This window comes from Ambystoma mexicanum, chromosome 11 (assembly GCF_040938575.1).
Source record: "Ambystoma mexicanum isolate Mex_15411 chromosome 11, UKY_AmexF1_1, whole genome shotgun sequence".
NCBI lineage: Eukaryota > Metazoa > Chordata > Amphibia > Caudata > Ambystomatidae > Ambystoma > Ambystoma mexicanum.
Window position 1 is genome coordinate 1,358,533,270 of NC_090934.1, and position 19,449 is coordinate 1,358,552,718.

The 19,449-nt window shown below is 44.4% G+C and overlaps 1 protein-coding gene across 4 annotated transcripts in view; it reads right to left on the minus strand.

Annotated features, from left to right (window-relative positions):
- Nucleotides 1–19,449, minus strand: part of FAN1 (FANCD2 and FANCI associated nuclease 1) — a 169,252-nt gene that overhangs the window by 135,617 nt on the left and 14,186 nt on the right. For 3 of the 4 annotated variants that reach the window (XM_069624919.1, XM_069624916.1, XM_069624917.1), the window contains exons 2-4: nucleotides 10,954–12,390; nucleotides 8,447–8,587; nucleotides 1,456–1,657 (exon numbers count right to left, since the gene is read on the minus strand). In XM_069624919.1, the coding sequence (XP_069481020.1) occupies nucleotides 1,456–1,657; nucleotides 8,447–8,587; nucleotides 10,954–12,271 (1,661 nt within the window). In that variant the 5' untranslated portion in view covers nucleotides 12,272–12,390. The remainder of the gene's footprint in view (nucleotides 1–1,455; nucleotides 1,658–8,446; nucleotides 8,588–10,953; nucleotides 12,391–19,449) is intronic. The other variant, XM_069624918.1, reaches the window with a different exon arrangement.

Consider the following 19,449-nt stretch of genomic DNA (forward strand, 5'->3'; position numbering starts at 1 on the left):
ACACACATTCAGTCGGGCCTAACGTTTGTGCACCTGCAGGTAGCCATCTACGATGTCCCTGAATTCTTTTTCCCAACAAAGAACTATAATTACTTGTAGCAAGTCTTCTTCTGGAACTCTTGACATTCTACAGCGTGTGCCTCATCCATTTTATCCTCCAATCTGACCCCGAGTCTTTCATACCTAGATAAGGAAGGAGTTCTAAAGCCTAAGGCCTCTGTGAATTAAAATGCAAGTCTTACCAGCTCAGTGTTGGTCTTGATTCATCTATTCTCCCTTGAACCAGTGAGTCTATAGTATTATTTGCCAAGTGCTTTACTTGCCTTGAAATGCTTCCATTATTCTACAAGTAGGTAACAAGTTATTTCACTTGCACTGTTTTCAGTTTATGATTGTTGGTTGATGAATATGGTTAACCTGGAGAAACTCTTTCACTTACCTGCATTCCAACTTAAGGTTTACCATTACAACTGCAAAAACCTTACTGTATATATGTATAGGTTCTCTTACCTTAATTGAAAAGTGAACTTAACACTGCCTAGTTTGTTTAATATATAATGAAAAGTATATATAACTGCAAGCGTGCAAGTGTATTCTTGACTGTCTGTGTGCTCAAAGGTAATTGTACTCTGCTACAGTCCTTTTCTCTCCTAAAATGAGCCTGGCTGCTCAGTCATAGCTACCAAACCGTTTTGGTAGTTCAGGCCTATACTAAGAGTTGGATCACTGTACACTAAAATGAGAGTCTTCTATAGTCCTACACTAGGGGGATTTTAGTAAAACGAGCTAAAGATGTTCCTTCGCAGTGAACTCTCATCAGGAGATCCTGCACACGGAACCTTTATTCCAAACGGTCCATTTACCCCTCTGCGTGGGCTCTAATGTGGCGACATGGACACCAGGCAGGAGAATGCAAACCCAATTGATATTCTTAAATTATCTGTTACCTCTCAGGGTTTATCGTGAGAAGCAGTCACTGCCACTTCATTTTCGGTGTTCCTAGCAGATGCACATCAATGGCCTCAAGCTTAACACTTGAAAAACCGGAGGCGATGCTCGTAAGCACCAATGCTAAATTAACCAATGGACGTTTTCAGCCTGCATCATCAAATGACAGGACTGCCATTTACTTCCTCTTGCTCAGATGTAAGTAGTGGTCTACACTTTGTACTACTAGCAGATATTCTTAGCAATACCTAGTGCCACCTGGGTACAAATGGACTTTCAAGTAGAACACGTCAGAAATGTGGGAAACCTCGGTTACTCCCACAATACAAAGTTATCAGCCACCAGCAAGAGAACAGGTAAATCAACAGAATATTTCATGTTATGTTAATGCTTTTGAAAAGTGCACTAGCCTCATTGCAGGTGCTCTAGGGTGTGGACACAGCAATGGAGAAAAGGAAGAAAGTTACCTATTAAAAGGGAAACTTGATGGTGAATGCCATGAGCTACCTTTTCAGAATAACTGCTCCAATGCCAGGCTGGTTCTTGCCAAAGCTGAAGATTGACCGCTGCTTTGCCAGACGAAGAAAACTCTCAACCAGCTGCTGCTTTTGACCGTTTGGGTTATCCAGATGAAAGGTTTTTGCCAGCATTTTAAGTTCTGGTGCAGGGAGCAAATCCAGCACTTCAGAAACGTCCAGTAATTCAGATTCTGTAAGTTTACATGTAGTAAATATGTTAACATAGACGTTAAAGGAAGCATGTTGTGGAAGTAACATTAAGAAGGCAGAGGACAAAGCTATGCCAATTAAACAGCAGCACTTAACGACATCTGAAACCCAACCAGCTATTGGGAGCGTGTTCAGCTTTGTATCGTTCACATTACACCCTTCTGAGCCCATTAAAGAATATTAGATATGGCCAGCAAATAAAAAGACCCGCAATCTGGCCAAATAGGAGCGCAGACAGCACTGATACAGCCTACCCTCTGAGGAGACATTGCCTTTCCACTCTGCTGGCAGTATCTTGCTCTACCACAACTCTGTTCCCAAGGTGACATTGGGGGTTCCACCTCAATACAGATGATAGTTCCAAAAATTCATATTGTGAAGAATCCTACAGACACCCCGCTCCCCCCTGCCTAAAGTCTCCTCCAGGTGGCCAGGGGAAGGCAGATGCTTCTTGATCCCAAACCTGGGGGTGGTGTACCACGGGAGGATCACCTGGGAGGAGACAGGGGCCAGGGTGGTGAGGAGATTCCATGGGATGGGACGCAGTATTTTTCCTCGGATAGGAAGATTCTTTACCATTGCACCTAAAGAGGTTATGTCTTATTGTTATTTTAATGTCCCTCAACCTCATATGAGACCCAAGGTTGTAAAATCAGAACAAGACATACTGAAAGAAAGATCCTTTTTGGTATCCCAGACAAAACAGCTCTCTCAAACCCAAGGGTATAATGTAAAGGATTATAGAAATGTTGTCTTCACTCAAACAACTTCCTCTGTAATAGCTAATACCCATAGTCCCTCTGTTAGAAGTCTTAAGGGAATTAAATATACCTTTAGAAATAATACATTTGTGGATGAAACTACAAGACCCAGAATCCTAGAGGTACTGAAACGAGGTAGGGGGATGATGAGCAATTCAGAGATAGTAGTCAGGCAAGTAAGGCTAATGGCCCACACACCTGAGACAGCAGATTTCACCTGCAAGCTCGCAGAGAGTCCTGTTCTCTCTAACTCTTAAATGCAGATACTGCGCAGCGGAAGGTATGCAGGAGGCGGAGTTTTCTCCATGTGAGCCTTGTTGCCGTGATTGCAGAGCCTTGGGAGACTAATGCCAGAAGCAGAAGGCAAGCCAGCGAGCCAGAAGTAGGCAGAAGAAGTCGGGAAAGTAGTGCAACCTTCAAAACCAGTGTCTACGAAGCCGAGGAGTGAAGCACAGCGTTCAGAAACACAATGCGAGCCTTGCCGGTAACTGTAGCCAGCTCCTAATTGACATGCATATTGTTATTTGCGAGTAAACACTGCTCGTTATATCAGAAGTCTTACCAACAACGGAATTGTAGAACTTGCGCATAACGTTGAAGATCACTATTCGTGTGATAAGTTAAAGTACTTGAAAACCATTGTTGATGTTTCTAAAGACTTTCTGTGTAACAGAGTGGTTGTGTGTCTCTAATTAATATAAGGAAACACTTCCTAAACCATTACCGAATACCGAACATTGTCTATATAAGAGTTCGAAGTTATAGAGTGAAAACTGCTTGAAAGAGAGGTTGCGTGTGCCTAATTGTAATCCCCAAAGGAAGTCAGAATCTGATCATTTACCGTTACATGGGAATACAATTAATTACTCAACTTCAAACCATAAAACCTACTTGCAGAGGTTGTGTTTGTCCAATTGGGTTTTCACTTGAGAGACTGAACTCTATACTGTATCCAGAAGTGACATTTGTTCTATTTCATAGATGTAAAGAGCCTAAAGTCTTCAAGAGAAGAACTATCAGTATCCTTGCCAATGGGCACCCCCTTTTCATAGTGAAACCTGTCTTGCCAAGAGTTTAAGAGCCATCCAATTACAATGCGAAGTTGTTAACAATCACGTGGCATAAGAAACAAGTATACCATTGTGATCTGAAGCTGAGTGTGGCACGTAAGCTTCTCGGTTATTACTTGAGCTGATAACTGGCAGAAAGGTGGGAGTAAAGCTGGGGAAGGGGAACCAAATGCTTGTGAAGAATACTCTGAAGTAGAATACAATTGGTGCAAAATAGTGCTCCAATTTATCTCGCCACACAACTCTCCAAAGTCCAGTCTAACAGACCCACCCGATCAGCCTACTCTTGCCACCTGGCCATCCCAAGATTTAGATGGTAAAAAGATGGAGGATGTAGTTTCCCTGTGATTGCGGCAAAACAATGGAACTCCATGCCTCTGGCCCTGATATCAGACCCCTCCCTTCGGACCTTCCGCAAAGGCCTCAAAACCTGGTTCTCCCAAGATGCATAGAAGCATCCAGCTGCATACGCAACTATACCTTGTACCTACCCCTCACCGTGACCTTCCTCGATCTGTAACAACTATGTCCTAACCTGTATGTACTCTCCAGCATATAGTAACCCAATGCAATGTCTAATTACCGTAAGCTAATGCAAGATAGAACCACTGTAACTAAAGTATGTAACCTGCTATGTAAGCAACCTCTCTAACCAACCATCTTATGCAAAAGCACCTAGATGCCTCCGGGTTCGGCGCGCGCTATACAAATGACAAAATAAATAAACAAAAGACTGATTAAGCTAAAAAGGAGAGTCTTGTGAGCAGAAGCAAGTTGTTCTTGTGGTAGTTAGACAGCCCGAAGAGGCAAAGAGGCTACCCCTTTTAAGAAAGCCATTAAAATGAAGAGTGCCTTGTTTACCTGAAGAGGTTGAAGTGTCTGGTCAAAGCCTACCTAATGATTCAACAATACTGAGCAGTAGTAATACTTGAACTGTGGTGGTATATTAAGTTGTCAGCAGATGTCACATTGAAGTGATTTGAAACAGTAACGTATTATGAGATAAAGGTGACTGTTCTCATAGTACCAACAGTAAAGGTGTGGTTGTTGAAAATAGAAGCAGTAGCACAAATAAAGCATCCTGACAAATATACCAAATGTAAAGTTGAAACTGAAGATGTCCTAATGTATTGTGTATTATTGACGTTGGGAAATTTTACACCTTCTTTTGAACTGTGACAAATGATCTTGAAGAAGAGAAAATGTATAATTATAACCAGGATTACCATTGGTGCTATTTTTTTTCTAGAAATTGGAAGGGGAGCTGTTCATCCAGGATTTTTGTTTGTTGAACTTTTGCTTTAAATTTCATCTTTCAAGAACTGGTTCAAAACCTCTCTTTTCTTGAACATTTTGGAGATGATTTTGAATCCTGGGGAAGGGATCTTGCCCAGGACAGGAGAAGGCCATTCAGATATTGTGTCGATATTGTTTATTATATTGTGTTGTTATATAATTTCCTTTGTATGTTTGTTGTTTAGTGTGAGGGCCAGTTTATCCATGCTAGAGAATGTTCTGTTAGCCTCTAGACTACGTGGAGAATTCCTCTGTATTGTAGGCCAAGCAAGGTATTTTCTTTATATAATTTCTTTAATAAAATGGCATATTCTGAGAAATCTACAAGCAGTTGTCCGCCTCGCATTGCTGACCCCTCACAATATTCCCTTATTTTATGACATTTCTGAGGATAACCTCAACATTACTAGCATGGTGAGCCGCCCCCTTATAAAAGATCAGAAGGGTGGTGGTAGGCACAGGGGAAATTAAATCACAAACAGAACAAAGCTCTTAAACGAAGTGCCATCACTTCCCCCACAATACATCAGTGTGCACCACTTCTCCCCTGAACTATGGTGCAGCTCCACCTTCCTGGAAGCCCCTCAGTATCAGCCGCAAGCCATTCGCTAATCTTTTCTATTTACATTATAGGGACCAAGATGGTTGATCGGCCCCTGGGTCAGGCACCAGAGCACCTTACTGGAGACCACACCAGCCCCATTTTTGCACTGTGTGAACCAAAAGCTCATTCTGCTGGTGGCTGTGTGCAGGGGTATTTGAGCAGTAGTATAAGGAAGCAATAGATTTCAGAGAAGAGTGGGTTTTTGATTGATAGTTTATTTGTATAGCGCCTATACACCATGCGTTTCAAAGTGCGTCAAGGCAAGGGAGGGAGCAAGCGAAAGTACAGTGACATTCCTACAAGGTCTTGAGACATTAAGATTGTGAAATTACTATTGTACTAGGCCTGGCGACATTTCAGATAGTGCAAGAGCTATGACAAAGATAAGGAGAGGTGGGGAGTAGGAGATGAGACAGACAAGCAACTACCGTACTAGGCCTGACAACATTTCTGGTAGAGCCGGAGAGTTGACATAAGGTGCAGGGAGGGGGAGAGGAGGGAGTAGGAGAGGAACAAAACAAGCGACTGTCGTACTAGGCCCGACGACATTTCAGGTAGTGCTGGAAGGGGAGGAAACAAACAAGGAGGGAGGGGGAGGAAGACAAACAGCTACTATCGTACTAGGTCAGATGACAATTTCGGATAAAGTAAGAACTATGACAGGGATAAGGAGGGGATGGGGGGGGGTAGTAGATGGGACAGACAAGCAACTATCGTACTAGGCCCAATGACATTTCTGGTAGAGCCGTAGTTGACACGAGGTGCAGAGAGGGGGGAGGAGGAGAGGAACAAACCAAGCGACTATCGTACTAGGCCTGATGACATTTCAGGTAGTGCTGCAAGGGGAGGAAACAAACAAGGAGGGAGGGGGAGGAAGACAAACAGCTACTATCGTACTAGGTCAGATGACATTTTTGGATAGAGTATGTGCAAAGAGTATAGAAAGGGTGAGGTTCCAATACATCTGAACTTCAAAACTGCAATGTTCAGCTAGTGGGTCTGCATCACTGTTCTCATCTGAGGCTGTTCCTGGTTTGGGAACTAAGGAAGAAGTGCTCGCCTTTTTATCCCTTGCATGGCCCTCAAGGCACCAAACCATTAAGTACATCCTCCCACATTTTAGTCAGGGAGAAGAGGGAAGTAGACAACAGGAACTGGCACCAGCTGGGTAAATCATTAGAATGTTCTGTTAGTTGTTTGCAGGGTATTTGTTTGATTCAGTTTCGCTTTTGTGGGGTCTGGTCAAAGCATGTCTGTTTTCCAATAGTCTTTATCGGCAGGTTGCATGTGGGTTCCTATAATTTAAAAAAGGAGATGTTTGTGGTCTCGTGCAGAAGGGATGTGAACTAGTAGTTCGGGCTGGACTGCCCCTTTTGGGGTGGGGCCAAGCCTGATTTGCATATGATATGATATGATATGATATATTTTATGTGTATCAGGCTCGTACACAAGTGTTTCAGAGCGCGACTAGGCAAGGGAGGGGAACAATGGAGAACACAGCACAACATAAAAACGATCTTACTAGGCCCAGTGACATTGAGAACGCGCAAGTCCATGGGAAAGGGAAAAGGGAAAAAGTGCATGGAAGGGGGAGAGTGGAAAGTGCAGAAGCCGAGGAGCGCAGATAAATAAAATAAATAGAAAATTGAGGCAAACTGTGGTAGTGCAACCAGCAAGTGGCAAGTGCTGTTTTAAGGCAGCCGACTGGGTAAGTCTGAATAAGTGCAGTCTTTCCCCTTCTGTAATGGCTTGGCAGGCGAAGAATAATGGTCTGGAGGGTTGCCCAGAGCAATGCCTGTAGTTAAGATTCATTCTAAGCCTTCCAGCCATCACCCATTTGTTTTTGCCAAGCACGGCGAATAGTATTTTGTGTGTTAGTATTAGATCCCTCCCATGAGCACAAACATCACTCCGCCCCTAATCCCACCCCTGCCATGTCTTGCAGAGTCTAAAAGATCCTCCATTGTCCGAGAAGTTACAGGCCCACGCGCCGCCCTGGGAAGAATGCGCATGGCAAGGTCATGTGAAGGGAGCAGAGCGCTTCTTTGCTGTACCATCCCACGGAACAGATAGCAAGGCCCTACTGCTCCCAATAATCCCTCACAAGAAATACAGCTTTGCAATGCTTTCATCCTGAGACCCGTGCATGCCAAAGGACCATCCAAACCCACACCACCGACCATAAAATATTTACACCCCTCGATCGATCACTAAGATCAGAAGGCAAGGCTATCGCATCTTCATAAATGGGTCATGTGTTTTGTGCAGCGAGGTGCAGGGTGGCAACCAATTATAGCCAAAAAGGAAGTTGGAAGACCTTGGGAGTTGCTGGTCTGTCAGAGCGAGTGAAGCATGCGAGTTAGTGTGACCTCGGCTCACCACAAGCCCATTCCTGTATCTCCCAAGCCCATTCCTATATCTCCCAGGTGCTTGTTACAGCGATAAAATAAGTTTGTGTTGGTAGCCAATTATTAGGCCAACTTCACTCAGGTGACAAGCCCGTCAGCGTCCACGTGGAAGGAAATGGACAGATGAAGATGGACCAATGTCCTGGGATCCCATATAGAGCAGGCTCTACATGTATAGGGTCCCTCCAATTCGTATTGTAGAATTGTACTCCATGTCATGACGTCATTATTGACTTCTTTTGTGGTTATAATGTGCTGCACCTCCCTATGGAACTGAGAACGCTTGGCGGCAGAAGAGTTCTTTGCTGATGCATTTTCTAGTTTTTAGGAATAAATACTTGTTATCCTTGCAAGCATGTCTTGATCCTTTTTCCCTGGCGGGCTGTATATTCTATGGTGTGAGCGTGCAGGGACGTGCTTTCATTCCTCGGAAGGATGACGGGCTGAGTGGGCCCTGCAGATCTTGGCTCATGTCAGTGGATAGGGCTTGAACCATGAGCCACCCACCCAGTGATATTGCTTACTCCTAATTGCAATGAAGACTGGGGACTGTAATGTAAAAGAAACGATAACAGATTAATACTATTTCAGGCATTATATAGCTACATCTCATTGGCGATTAAAGTCATACCTGTCTGCAGAAAGCCATTGTGCGCCAATTCTTCAATTAGAGGTAATAAATCAGCGCCAATCTCTGTATACTCAATTTTAGCGACTTTTATCCAATTCAGTTTGCGTTGAAAGAGCCTCACGTAGAGCTTCTGGCTGCCATCTTGAGGTGTGCGGTTCCATTCCCCAAAAGAAAGAAGCAAAGTATCAGACAGACGTCTGCAATCTCGCTTACCTGGGACATCAATAATTTCCGTTGCTGCCCCAGGCTCTGTCTAATGGACTGTACAAGCCCGCATTCGTGATATTTTGGCTGGTTTCATGAAATGCCCTGCCACAATGGAAGTCACGCACAAACAAATTATAAACATTTTCGAAAAACAATGAAGGCATCGGATCGGTGGAGGGGAGGGGGGCCGAATTTTAATGGCCTCGTGAGGATGTCATAGCGAGGTCAAACATCTTAGGAATATTGGCAATTTCATTTTGAGTATATATATACTCTATCGCAGGTCTTTAGGATTGGCAGGAAGTAGCGTGAAGTCACTAAAATATCGGAGAAACCCAGGGGCTGCACGCTTCCCTTGATGTCCCATTCCATTACACTCCATGAAACTAATAGACTTACAGCACTGTCAAATAGAATGATGAAAATATAAAACGAAGTGGGTCAGAGTACCGTTGTCACGTGCGTGTTTGCCCCCCGCACCTCCGACAACCTGCCAACTCCTGACAGTTTTCCGATCCGAGGGAAAAAACATATCTTGGTGTGTGTGGTGGCTGTGATATTTTGCAAAATCTGCGATTAAAGTAAGCACAACAATGCTTATTGGACCTGTATATAGTTTTTCGTAATAAGAATGGTACACTTCTCTTACTGAGCAAAGTACTATATCAAAACCTATAAAAACAATGTGCATTATTTACAGAAGGTTATCATTGAAGATGGACAGACTGGAACACTCCTATTGTACTCTTCTGAAATACACCTAAGTTAAAGAGGAAGACGGCAAATAACACCAGTGAAGATTACAGCTTGCTTTGCATAAAATCAGAAGAGCATTAGGGAACAAAGGAATGGCCAGAATTCTTTATATTTAACAAACGTCCCTGTGTTAAAAAGGGCTGCAAGCTTCAATCACTAAATGCACGATACACACTGGGGTTTGGTGCTCATTACATTTTTCTCAGAACTCACCCCAACTTTAAAACGTTTGCAACATTGAACTATACACACAGATTAAGACCGCCTCACTATCTGGGTGTGAGGACAGAATGGCTGTCACATCAGTCAGTCTTTGATGTCTTAGGGCTGCTGGGAGACATGTTCTCTTTCTAAAATCTTTTCAACACAAGATTTTATCACTTAGGAAATTGTCAGTAATTTATTTCACATGTTAGAGAAGAGCAGGGTGAAAAAGGTCATGTTGCAAGATACTAGCCAAGCACAGATGTCACTCGCTCCCTGAATTGAAAGCCAGTTCTCTACATGCACACAGCACACCATTTCTCACCTGCCAAGAGTGAATTATCACTTGCCATACTTTTTGTGGCCTGAATGAGGGAATTCCCCCAACTTAAAATGCATGATCTAGAAGTCAGTCAGAGAACGTATCAACTTTATCTTTCCATTACTCATCGATGTCTATCCAATTCCGCTCCTCCCTCCCATCCGCAGAGGTTCTCGAAGCACGGCTCCTCCAGATCCACAAGACCCATCAACAGCCAAAGACTGACCACCTCACAATTTAGACGTACAAGAGCAGGGGGTTCCAGCTTCCCAGTCATTGCCTCCCTTTTGTGGAACAAACTGTCTCCTTGGAGAAGATAAAAATGTAGACCTGGTCTACAAGAAATAATCCTATGCTTCAGATGCAGTACCAGAGGGTGAAGGGAAAAGGGTGTTTGTAAAGCACCCCATGGCATGCTTATTACCAATGGGAGCATATTATTATTGTCTCGGGAGGATAGCTCAGTGGCAATGTGCTCGCCTTGGAAGCAAGACGACACAGAGCAACGCTGGTTCGATCCCCGCATCCGCGCCTAGAAACCTCTGGGTATTAAGCGTGTTATAAATAACCTATATCATAACGGATGCCTTAGAAAACATTTGTGATATATAGCAGGTCGTGAGACCTTTGATCAAAGACCACTGGTTTGATGAAATAAGAGAGGGATATATGTAAGGGTGGAAAGAGGCGATAACAAGGAATATGGTCCCTCACCTTTATGTAACTTCATACCAGCTTTCATTCCTTCAAATGTGCTCTGTACTACAAACCTGCAGACATCAACATGAACTTCAACGGATTTCATGAAAACAGTAACCTTCTACTGGCAGGATTGTTTACTCAAATTGGACAGGTGAATCAGTTTTGCCATTAAGCAACATTCCATCCCTTTTCGTCAGAAACATGAAAGGAAAAATGTATTTTGAGCAAAGCCCGCTGCTATCACTTGCATTAGTATTGGACTCTAACAAGGATTCCCACCCAACAGTTGTAAAAGCAAAAATAAATAAATACATACCTGAAAGTTGGAAGAACTTGGTCAGGACACTCGTATCCTGTTCATTAAAAAGACTCATATCGTCTTCATTGTCCATGACAGTCTGAAGCACCATCAGGAAGTTTCGGAGGTAGTATGGCTGTCCATATGGGTTTGTTGAGGAACTTCTACTACCGTCTGCATTTTCAGGAACGTCCCCTTGCAAGTCTTTCTCCTCAAAGGGTTTAGAAAATTCCGAAATTATGTCAGCACTTAAGTAATCCGGCTCTTCCACAGCATGCACTTCCATCCCGCCTCCCATAAGAGCGCCATCAGTTTGATTCCCACAATCCGCGTGTGAAATTGTGGCTGCGCCATTGCGGATCACCAACCGAGCTTCTGCCACAGAACCATCACACGGTTCCACTGTGCTAGAGTTTTCTGAATGCAATACTTTCTTGCCTCCTTGTATTTTAGGAATTTTGGCTGCAGACTTCCTTTGCCTTCTAGGACTTTTCCCCACAAGAGACATTGGTACTTTAGGGATGTCTTTAGTTGAAGCCAGTGCTATTTTGGGGGCCAGGCAAGGTTCGGGGTTGGGTCTGGCACATGCAGCTGAAACTCCTGCACTGCCACATTCAGTTATCATGAGCTCAGCAGGACTTTCCGTGACTGATGTTTCTGTCCTGGCAGCAGCATTATTTTCCTTACCCTGGTTTTCCTTTTGAGAACCATTCATTAAGCCACAATCTGCAGACTCGTCGCCTTCACAGTGAATAGGTAAGATTGGGGACTCCCACACACTTGGTGCGCTATGACCTTTTTGGCAGTTCTTTGACAGTTTAGATGACAGGCTTCCCACAGACCCCATATTTACAGCTCCGGCCCTTGGAAGGTCGTGTGTTCCACATTCATGATCATCTTGCTGGAAGTAAGGACTTGCCTGCACATTCACACATTCCGTTTTGTCTTTGTTACTCCTCCAGCTAGGACTAATAGTTGCCACTGGATCTAAACATCTCTCTGCTGGAGAAGTTTTTAAGCGTTTATTTTGTCTCAAAGCAGTTAATCCAGATTTCAAAGACGGCACATTCACAGGCTCAACCAAAATCACGTCATCACTGTGTAAACTTTGGGTTTTTTGGCACACCTTGTCCAAGTGGTTGTTCATCTCAAACCGCGGCACGAGTTCACCACAAATAGGACATGCAAATTTTGCTGGGGGTACATTGTTAAAAAATGCAATGATTGAGGACGATTTGGATGGCGTCGCATTCTCAGGGGCATTTTTCTTTGTTTTACTAATTGAGAGGCTCTTGCGAAGTTTCTTCTTTTCTGGAGACTTGCTCTCTGACATCATTGAAACAGACTGTGCATGTTGTATGACAAAAAAAGATGACTTTCTAATTGACAAAATATCCAATGAAGCTTTTCATCTCGATGGACTCCACTGTATCTGCCAGAAAATCTTTTAATTTCCTGTAAGGAGATGAAAAGAATACATTAAGGCCGTTTCATATATAATTCACATATTCAAAATGTGAAAATGAAGTAGTCTGCCCGCCCGAGTCCAAACTGGACTTTGTTTCAGTGATTTTCTTAAAATCTGCCGATTCCCACGTTTGCATGCGTGTGTATCATACATAAGGCCTTGTTTGCTTGCTTTGGCATAGTAAATCATCAAAAACAAATGGCTTTGCTGTGTTGTGGAACCCTTCCACACAAGACAAAAATCTGGCAAAATGTATGTGCCTTAAAGGGATGGTCTAGTAAATTTTTTTATTTAAAAAATAGAAAGGCAACATAAAAAAAAATACTAGCATTCTCCGTTTTAAAACTTCCTATGTAAAATTTTGAGCTATTCAAGCTCAAAATTCACAAAAGCAAGCACATGGGCGCATCCATTTTGTGAAATGGAGGCCCTCCTGTGCTGGCTTTTGCTTTTGCGGCACTAATGAAGGAAAAGCCAGCCAGCTGTAGTAAACAAAGGCTACCGCTGGGTGGCTTTCCCTTCATTAGTGCTGTAGGCGGAGGACGGGGACCGGAGACCAGAGAAGGAAAGCTGCAGCTGAATCTCGGTAAGTGCTATTTATTTTGTTTTAAAAAATAAGCACTAGCTGCGTTTTTTTTTTTTTTTTTTTCCAGGGGAGCACCGGAGACCCAAAGTGAAAGCCACAGCAGGCAGAAACACACGCGGTTATGTTTATATGCCGCGTAGTGTTTCTACCTGCAGCTGATTTCCCATTTGGGGCTCTCGGGCTCCCCGTGGGGAGCCCGAGAGCCCCAAATGGAAAAGCAGATTCAAGCAGAAACAACGCGGTTGTTTTCCGCAATGCCGCGTTGTTTCTGCCTGAATCTGCTTTACCATTTGGGGCTCTCGGGGAGCCCGAGAGCCCCAAATGGGAAAACAGATTCAGGCAGAAACAACGCGGTTGTTTTCCGCAATGCCACGTTGTTTCTGCCTGAATCTGCTTTACCATTTGGGGCTCTCGGGGAGCCCGAGAGCCCCAAATGGTAAAGCAGATTCAGGCAGAAACAATGCGGTTGTGTTGGAAAACGCTGCGGTTTTTCTTTCCAAGTTTCTCAGGCTCCTCCGTGCCGGAGGAGCCTGAGAAACTTGGAAAGAAAAACCGCAGCGTTTTCCAACACAATAACGTTGTATTTATGTTTGCGCTCGCTTCAAAAGCGACCGCAAACATAAATACAACGTTTTTAAAGCTGCGGTTTTATTTCTAAGTTTTCCCGGCTCCTCCAGCCCAGAAAACTTAGAAAAAAAAACGCAGCTAGTGCTTATTTTTAAAAAAAAAATAAATAGCACTTATTTCAGCTGCAGCTTTCCTGCTCTGGTCTCCGGTCCCCGTCCTCCGCTTACAGCACTAATGAAGGGAAAGCCACCCAGCGGTAGCCTTTGTTTACTACAGCTGGCTGGCTTTTCCTTCATTAGTGCCGCAAAAGCAAAAGCCAGCACAGGAGGGCCTCCATTTCACAAAATGGATGCGCCCATGTGCTTGCTTTTGCGAATTTTGAGCTTGAATAGCTCAAAATTTTACATAGGAAGTTTTAAAACGGAGAATGCTAGTATTTTTTTTTTATGTTGCCTATCTATTTTTTAAATACAAATTTTTACTAGACCATCCCTTTAAGCTTTCTAGATCCTAGGAAGCTATGGACAAGACACAGATATCAGAAAATTAAAATGATGATGTGTTTACTTATTTAAACATTTTAGAAAGGTGCCAACAGGGAAAATTGCAGTAACTTCAGTGGCTGGTAGTTGTGTGTGAGGCGAATAACCCTATCCAATGGTCATCAATAGCAGCAGCCACGTCTTACACTTCTCTGCCGAAAACGTTGGAGTAGTTCATTTTTAAAGGTTTTCTGAATTGTGAGCCAATTTTATTCACCACCCAAGCAAGGCCTAATAGCTTTTTAAAGCACAAGGCCTTGGAATCTCAGGGTTATGCATTTTGTGACTCGTGAAGGATGGTTGGTGAATTGTATGTGTGTCCAGACAATCACAGGTTTCTGGCAGGGAAAAAGCGAGAAGCATGGTCTTCATTGCGGTATACTCTGTACAAGGAGTGTAGTACTTTAAATATTATCCCTGCCTCCAGTGGAAGGCACCAGAGACATGTTAAGGCAAGTTTCACCTGATCAGGGTTCACAATTTCAATTTGCAAACTGCTAGCCAGGGAAACAAAGCAACTCCCTCCCTCAATTCTCTCCATACACACAGCACACCATTTCTTAAATGGCAGTCAATTATCACTAGCCAGTGGCAAATTTGGACTCCTGAACTGATCATGCTTTTCCAAGTTGAGGCACAGCCTGGTTGCCTGTCTTTACACCTATTCAGTCATTACACTGGTCCAAGCGACTCAGGATCAAGGCTCTTGTCTAATCCACCCTATGTTTGGAGAAGCAGGAGGATCTTTCTGAAGAAGGACAGCGCAAGTTAGTGCCATAACAGGGAAACAAACATATGATCTAAATTAAACATTAAACCTAGATTTTTCCTTTTCTGACAGGTGGTGGGAGCACCCAGTGCTGAGGGGCTTGCATAACGTTTACATTAAGCAGATTATGGCTTCTGTATTTTAAATATCATCCATGTGATCCCTTTGCCTTCCTGTGGTACAAATGTCCCTGTAAGATATCTGAGGTAACTATTTTCTGAGTCCCTTTCTGCATTCTTAACTAAATGTGGTGTTTATGGCATCCAACTTCTTTACAAGTTCTGGCATGTCTTTGTTGATGAAGCTGCAAGGTGAAAAGCAGCATCTCTCTTCCCTTCACGTCTGAAACCGTGAAGGAAGTTGCCTCCTGTCCCCTCTTAACCTTCCAAGCACTTCCCTGACATGCAAGTGCTAACTTCAGGGCTCAAGTCGAGGGTACACGCGGGGACGCTAAGCCCCCCTGTGATCACCCCACAACCCTGGTCCGATCACCACTGTATTCTGTTCAACATCCTCACCTCCAGAGGTCCTACTCCGCCTACCATCTCTCTTCCTGCATCCATCTCCCGTAGCCCCAAACTGCTCACCCACGACAACCTATCTAAGCACCTCAGTGTACCTGCTTTACTACCTCCCTTCACTGATGACCCTGATAGCCTTGCCAATGACTTCAAGACAGTCATCACCCAGGCTGTTGACCTGGTGGCACCTCTCACCCTCAAAAAAGCTAAGAAATCCAAACATTCTAACGCCTGGTTCACTCAGGATCTCCTAAAATTACGCGGGGAAAAAAGGATTGCTCTCAATACATGGATCAACAACCCCACTAGAATCGCCTTCAAATCCATCTCTAAACAATACAAAATTTCCATCAACAATGCTAAAGCCTCATCCTACAATACCAGGATAGCTACTGCTACATCCGGAAGTAGAGAAATATTTGGCATTTTCAGGGAACTTGAGACCCCCCACCTCTCCCCTGTCTCCAATAGTGAAGGATGAAGCCTGGTGTAACGCCATTGAGTCTGCCATGCTAAGCAAACTGGAAACCTTGCAAGTCAAAATACTTGCACACCAACGAGAGCTCACTAAACTGATCTCTAGTACTCAAGGTGACCTCACACCAGGAGACAAACCCACCTTTTCCCCCCGTGTTCGAGATATGAGTGAAAACGAGGTCACCTCACTTCTCCAATCCATCAAACCCTCCAATTGTAAGGGCGACGCCTGCCCCGCACAAGTCATCAAGGACTGTGCCCCCTCCCTAGTCCCTATAATCACAGCATTCATCAATGCCTCCTTCCGTTCTGGCTACGTCCCAGTGGGACTTAAGGAAGCGTGGGGGAAGCGTGGGTTTGTCTGCTCCTAAAAAAGCCCTCCATCGACCCCTCCAACCCAGTGACCTACAGGCCCGCCAACACCGTCCCCTTCCTGTTGAAAATTTTGGATAAAAGCAGCCTACCTGCAAATTCAGAAATTCCTAGAAGACAACCACCTCCTAGGACTCAGGCAATCAGGATTCAGACCTCGTCATGGGACCGAGACAGCTCTCCTTGACCTCAAAAACCAAATCGATGATCTCAGAGACACAGGCAAACCTGCACTTCTCCTACTGCTGGACCTCTCAGTAGCTTTCGATCTGGTCGACCACAAAACCCTCTGCCAGCACCTCTCGTCAGTAGCCAACTTCTCTGATAGGGCTTGCAAATGGATTGACTAATTTCTTAAAGGACAGAGCAATGAAGGTCTTCTCTGACTCTTCAAGCGCCAACCCCAGCACCATCAAATGTGGGGTCCCGCAAGGCTCCTGCCCTGCCCCCACCCTCTACAACCTCTTCACGAGGCCACTGTTCATAATCTTGGACTCCCTGGGCATCTCATAAACAAACTATGCTGATGACACCCAGGGACTCATCCCCCTCTCGGGTGATTTTCAGGCCAACCAGAACACCCTCAATTCCATCTACACAACAATCCAATCCTGGATGGCAGAAAACTGGCTATGTCTCAACAGTGAGAAAACCGAACTACTGCTAGTTGGTTCCCCCTCCACATTGAGCAAACTGGATAACAAATATTCCACCTTCTCCATTGACAACATCCCCATCACTGTGTCACCTTCCATCAAAACACTAGGGGTTTACCTCGAACCAGACCTAATTATGGAGAGGCAGGTAAACGCCACAGCCTCCTCATCTGCCTATCATTCTAAACTCATCAACGCAGTCAGACCCTTCCTGTCTCAACAGAACTGCCTCACCATCGCCAGGGCCATAATTGGCTCCAGGCTTGACTACTACAATGCACTACTCATCGGCACCTCTGCCAAGAATGTCGCCAAACTCCAAATCGTTCAAAATAACGCGCTCAGAGCCGCCACCGGCCTCACGCGTATAGAACACATCTCGGTACTTAAGAAGACAGGTCCACTTGCTCCCAGTCAAGGAGAGGATCACATTCAAAGCCCCGGCTTTGACTCAAAAGTGCCTTCAGGACCTTGCCCCCCCTACTTGTCATGCAGAATCACCAAACCCGCCTCCCTTAGACCTTCTAGATCCCCTTACTGTAACCTCCTATTGGTTCCCAGAACCCGTAAGGTCCGGGCAGGCGGCTCCAGCTTCCCTGCTGTTGCCCCCCTATTCCGGAACTCCCTACTGCCCCACATCAGGATCATTGAATCCCACTCAGCCTTTCGCAAAGCCATCAAAACTAACCTCTTTGTCAGACTGCTTTAACCTGGATTCTATGACAATTTGCACCTGCATGTATTCTGTATTACTCTGCAAACACTTTCTTTGAACTGTAACAAACACTCCTGGCCAGCTTCCTTGTAACCCTTAATCAAGCCTTCTTAAGCTCTGTCATAGCGCCTCGATGCCTATGGGCTGTAGTGCGCTCTACAAATTTTAATAAATAAATAAATTCAGAGGGGGGACTCAGTCCCCCCTAGCTAAAAGAGAAACATTGGATGTCCTCTTTGAATTTATGAATTCAAGCCACCCTCAGGGATGAAACTGCAGTCATCAGGTTTGTAGGCTGGACACTTCACCACTGCACTATATAACCTGATGAAAAATAAACTAAAGGTGAAATATCCCATTCCGGTACTGCAAGTCCCAGGGAAAACATTTGTATTGGTTCTTGAAGTTTAAAACATGCACACCTTTTTAACGTTTTCAAAAACACTATTAGACCAAAATATCCTGTCTTGGTTTTGTGTTTGTGTTGATTTTATGGAAGGCAAACGCCATTCGTCCTGTTCAATTTGGGTGGTTATGCAAAGCCAATTTAAGAAAATGTGCATATTTCGCCTTGATATGCACATTTCTGGCGACGTCACATCCCATTGCATTTGTTGATGAGTCCCCTCACTTTAATTTTTAGGACTTGAACCCTGGCTAAATTCCATCACCATTTTAATAGCCCCTAAAATTGAATGTACATGAATGGCGCAGTTCACAGCGATTAAATGCTTTACATAAACAAATGCTGGGTCTTTGTTAACAGCCCGAGGCACCGTGTATCATCTGCGTCCTGTCCTGCAGATGGCGCTCTCTGTAGGTGAGCAAGTTCAAATCAAATTGACCGAGAACTTTGGTGTTGGAAAGGGGGTGAGGTAAAGCCCGATTTTGAAATGAAATTTATATCGCGCTCGTACACAAGTTTTTCAGAGCGCGACCCGACAAACGGAGGGGAACAGGGGAGAACAAAACCAACAATCTTACTAGGCCCAGTGACATTGAGAACGCGCAAGTGCATGGGAAGGGGGAAAAGGGTGTAAAGTGCATGAAAGGAAAAGTGGAAATTGCGGACCAGAGGAGAGAACTGAAAAATAAATAAAAAATAAATAATTTAAAGGTGCTAGTGCAGCCAGCAAGTGGCAAGTGCTAGGTTAAGCAGATAGGGTATATCTGATAAGTGCAGAAGAGAAGTGGATGGGGGTGTATGGATACAGATACAGACCCCAGTGCAGGGGGTGGCCAGGAGGCAGTGCAGGAGGGTGGCAGGATGAATAGGTACCTGTGCCCGAAGGACAGAGGATGGTCAGGTGAACGGTGCAGAGAGAGAAAAAAACTGATGGAGTTCGAGGTAGAGGTGCGTAGGGCTCGAGAGTGGAGGTATTTAAGTAGGGATAGTTGAAGGTATCTTGGACACAGGCCCCAGAAAGCCTTGTGGACAATGCAGAGGCTTTAAAATGTAATCCTTGCATCCAAGCGGAGTCAATTAAGGGAATTCGGAGCTGGAGAGATACGATCCCAGGGCTTGAGGCCAAGGACAAGTCTTGCAGTCCTGTTCTGGATTAGTTGAAGAGGGTGGAGATTGGAGGCAGGAAGATTTAGAAAGAGGCTGTTACAGTAGTCCAACCTAGAGAGAACAAGAGCTTGGGAGACAATAAGCTTCTGAGGGAAGGAGAGGAAAGGCACAGTACCTCTGAGGAGGTGTAGTAAGAAGTTTGATTTTTTCAGAGATGTATGAAGAGAAGGAGAGTGTGGAGTCAAAGATGACACCAAGGTTCTTGACCTCGCAAGCAGGACCATTGAACCATTTTGCTCAATGTTGTTGTGCACCTGTCCCTACTGCC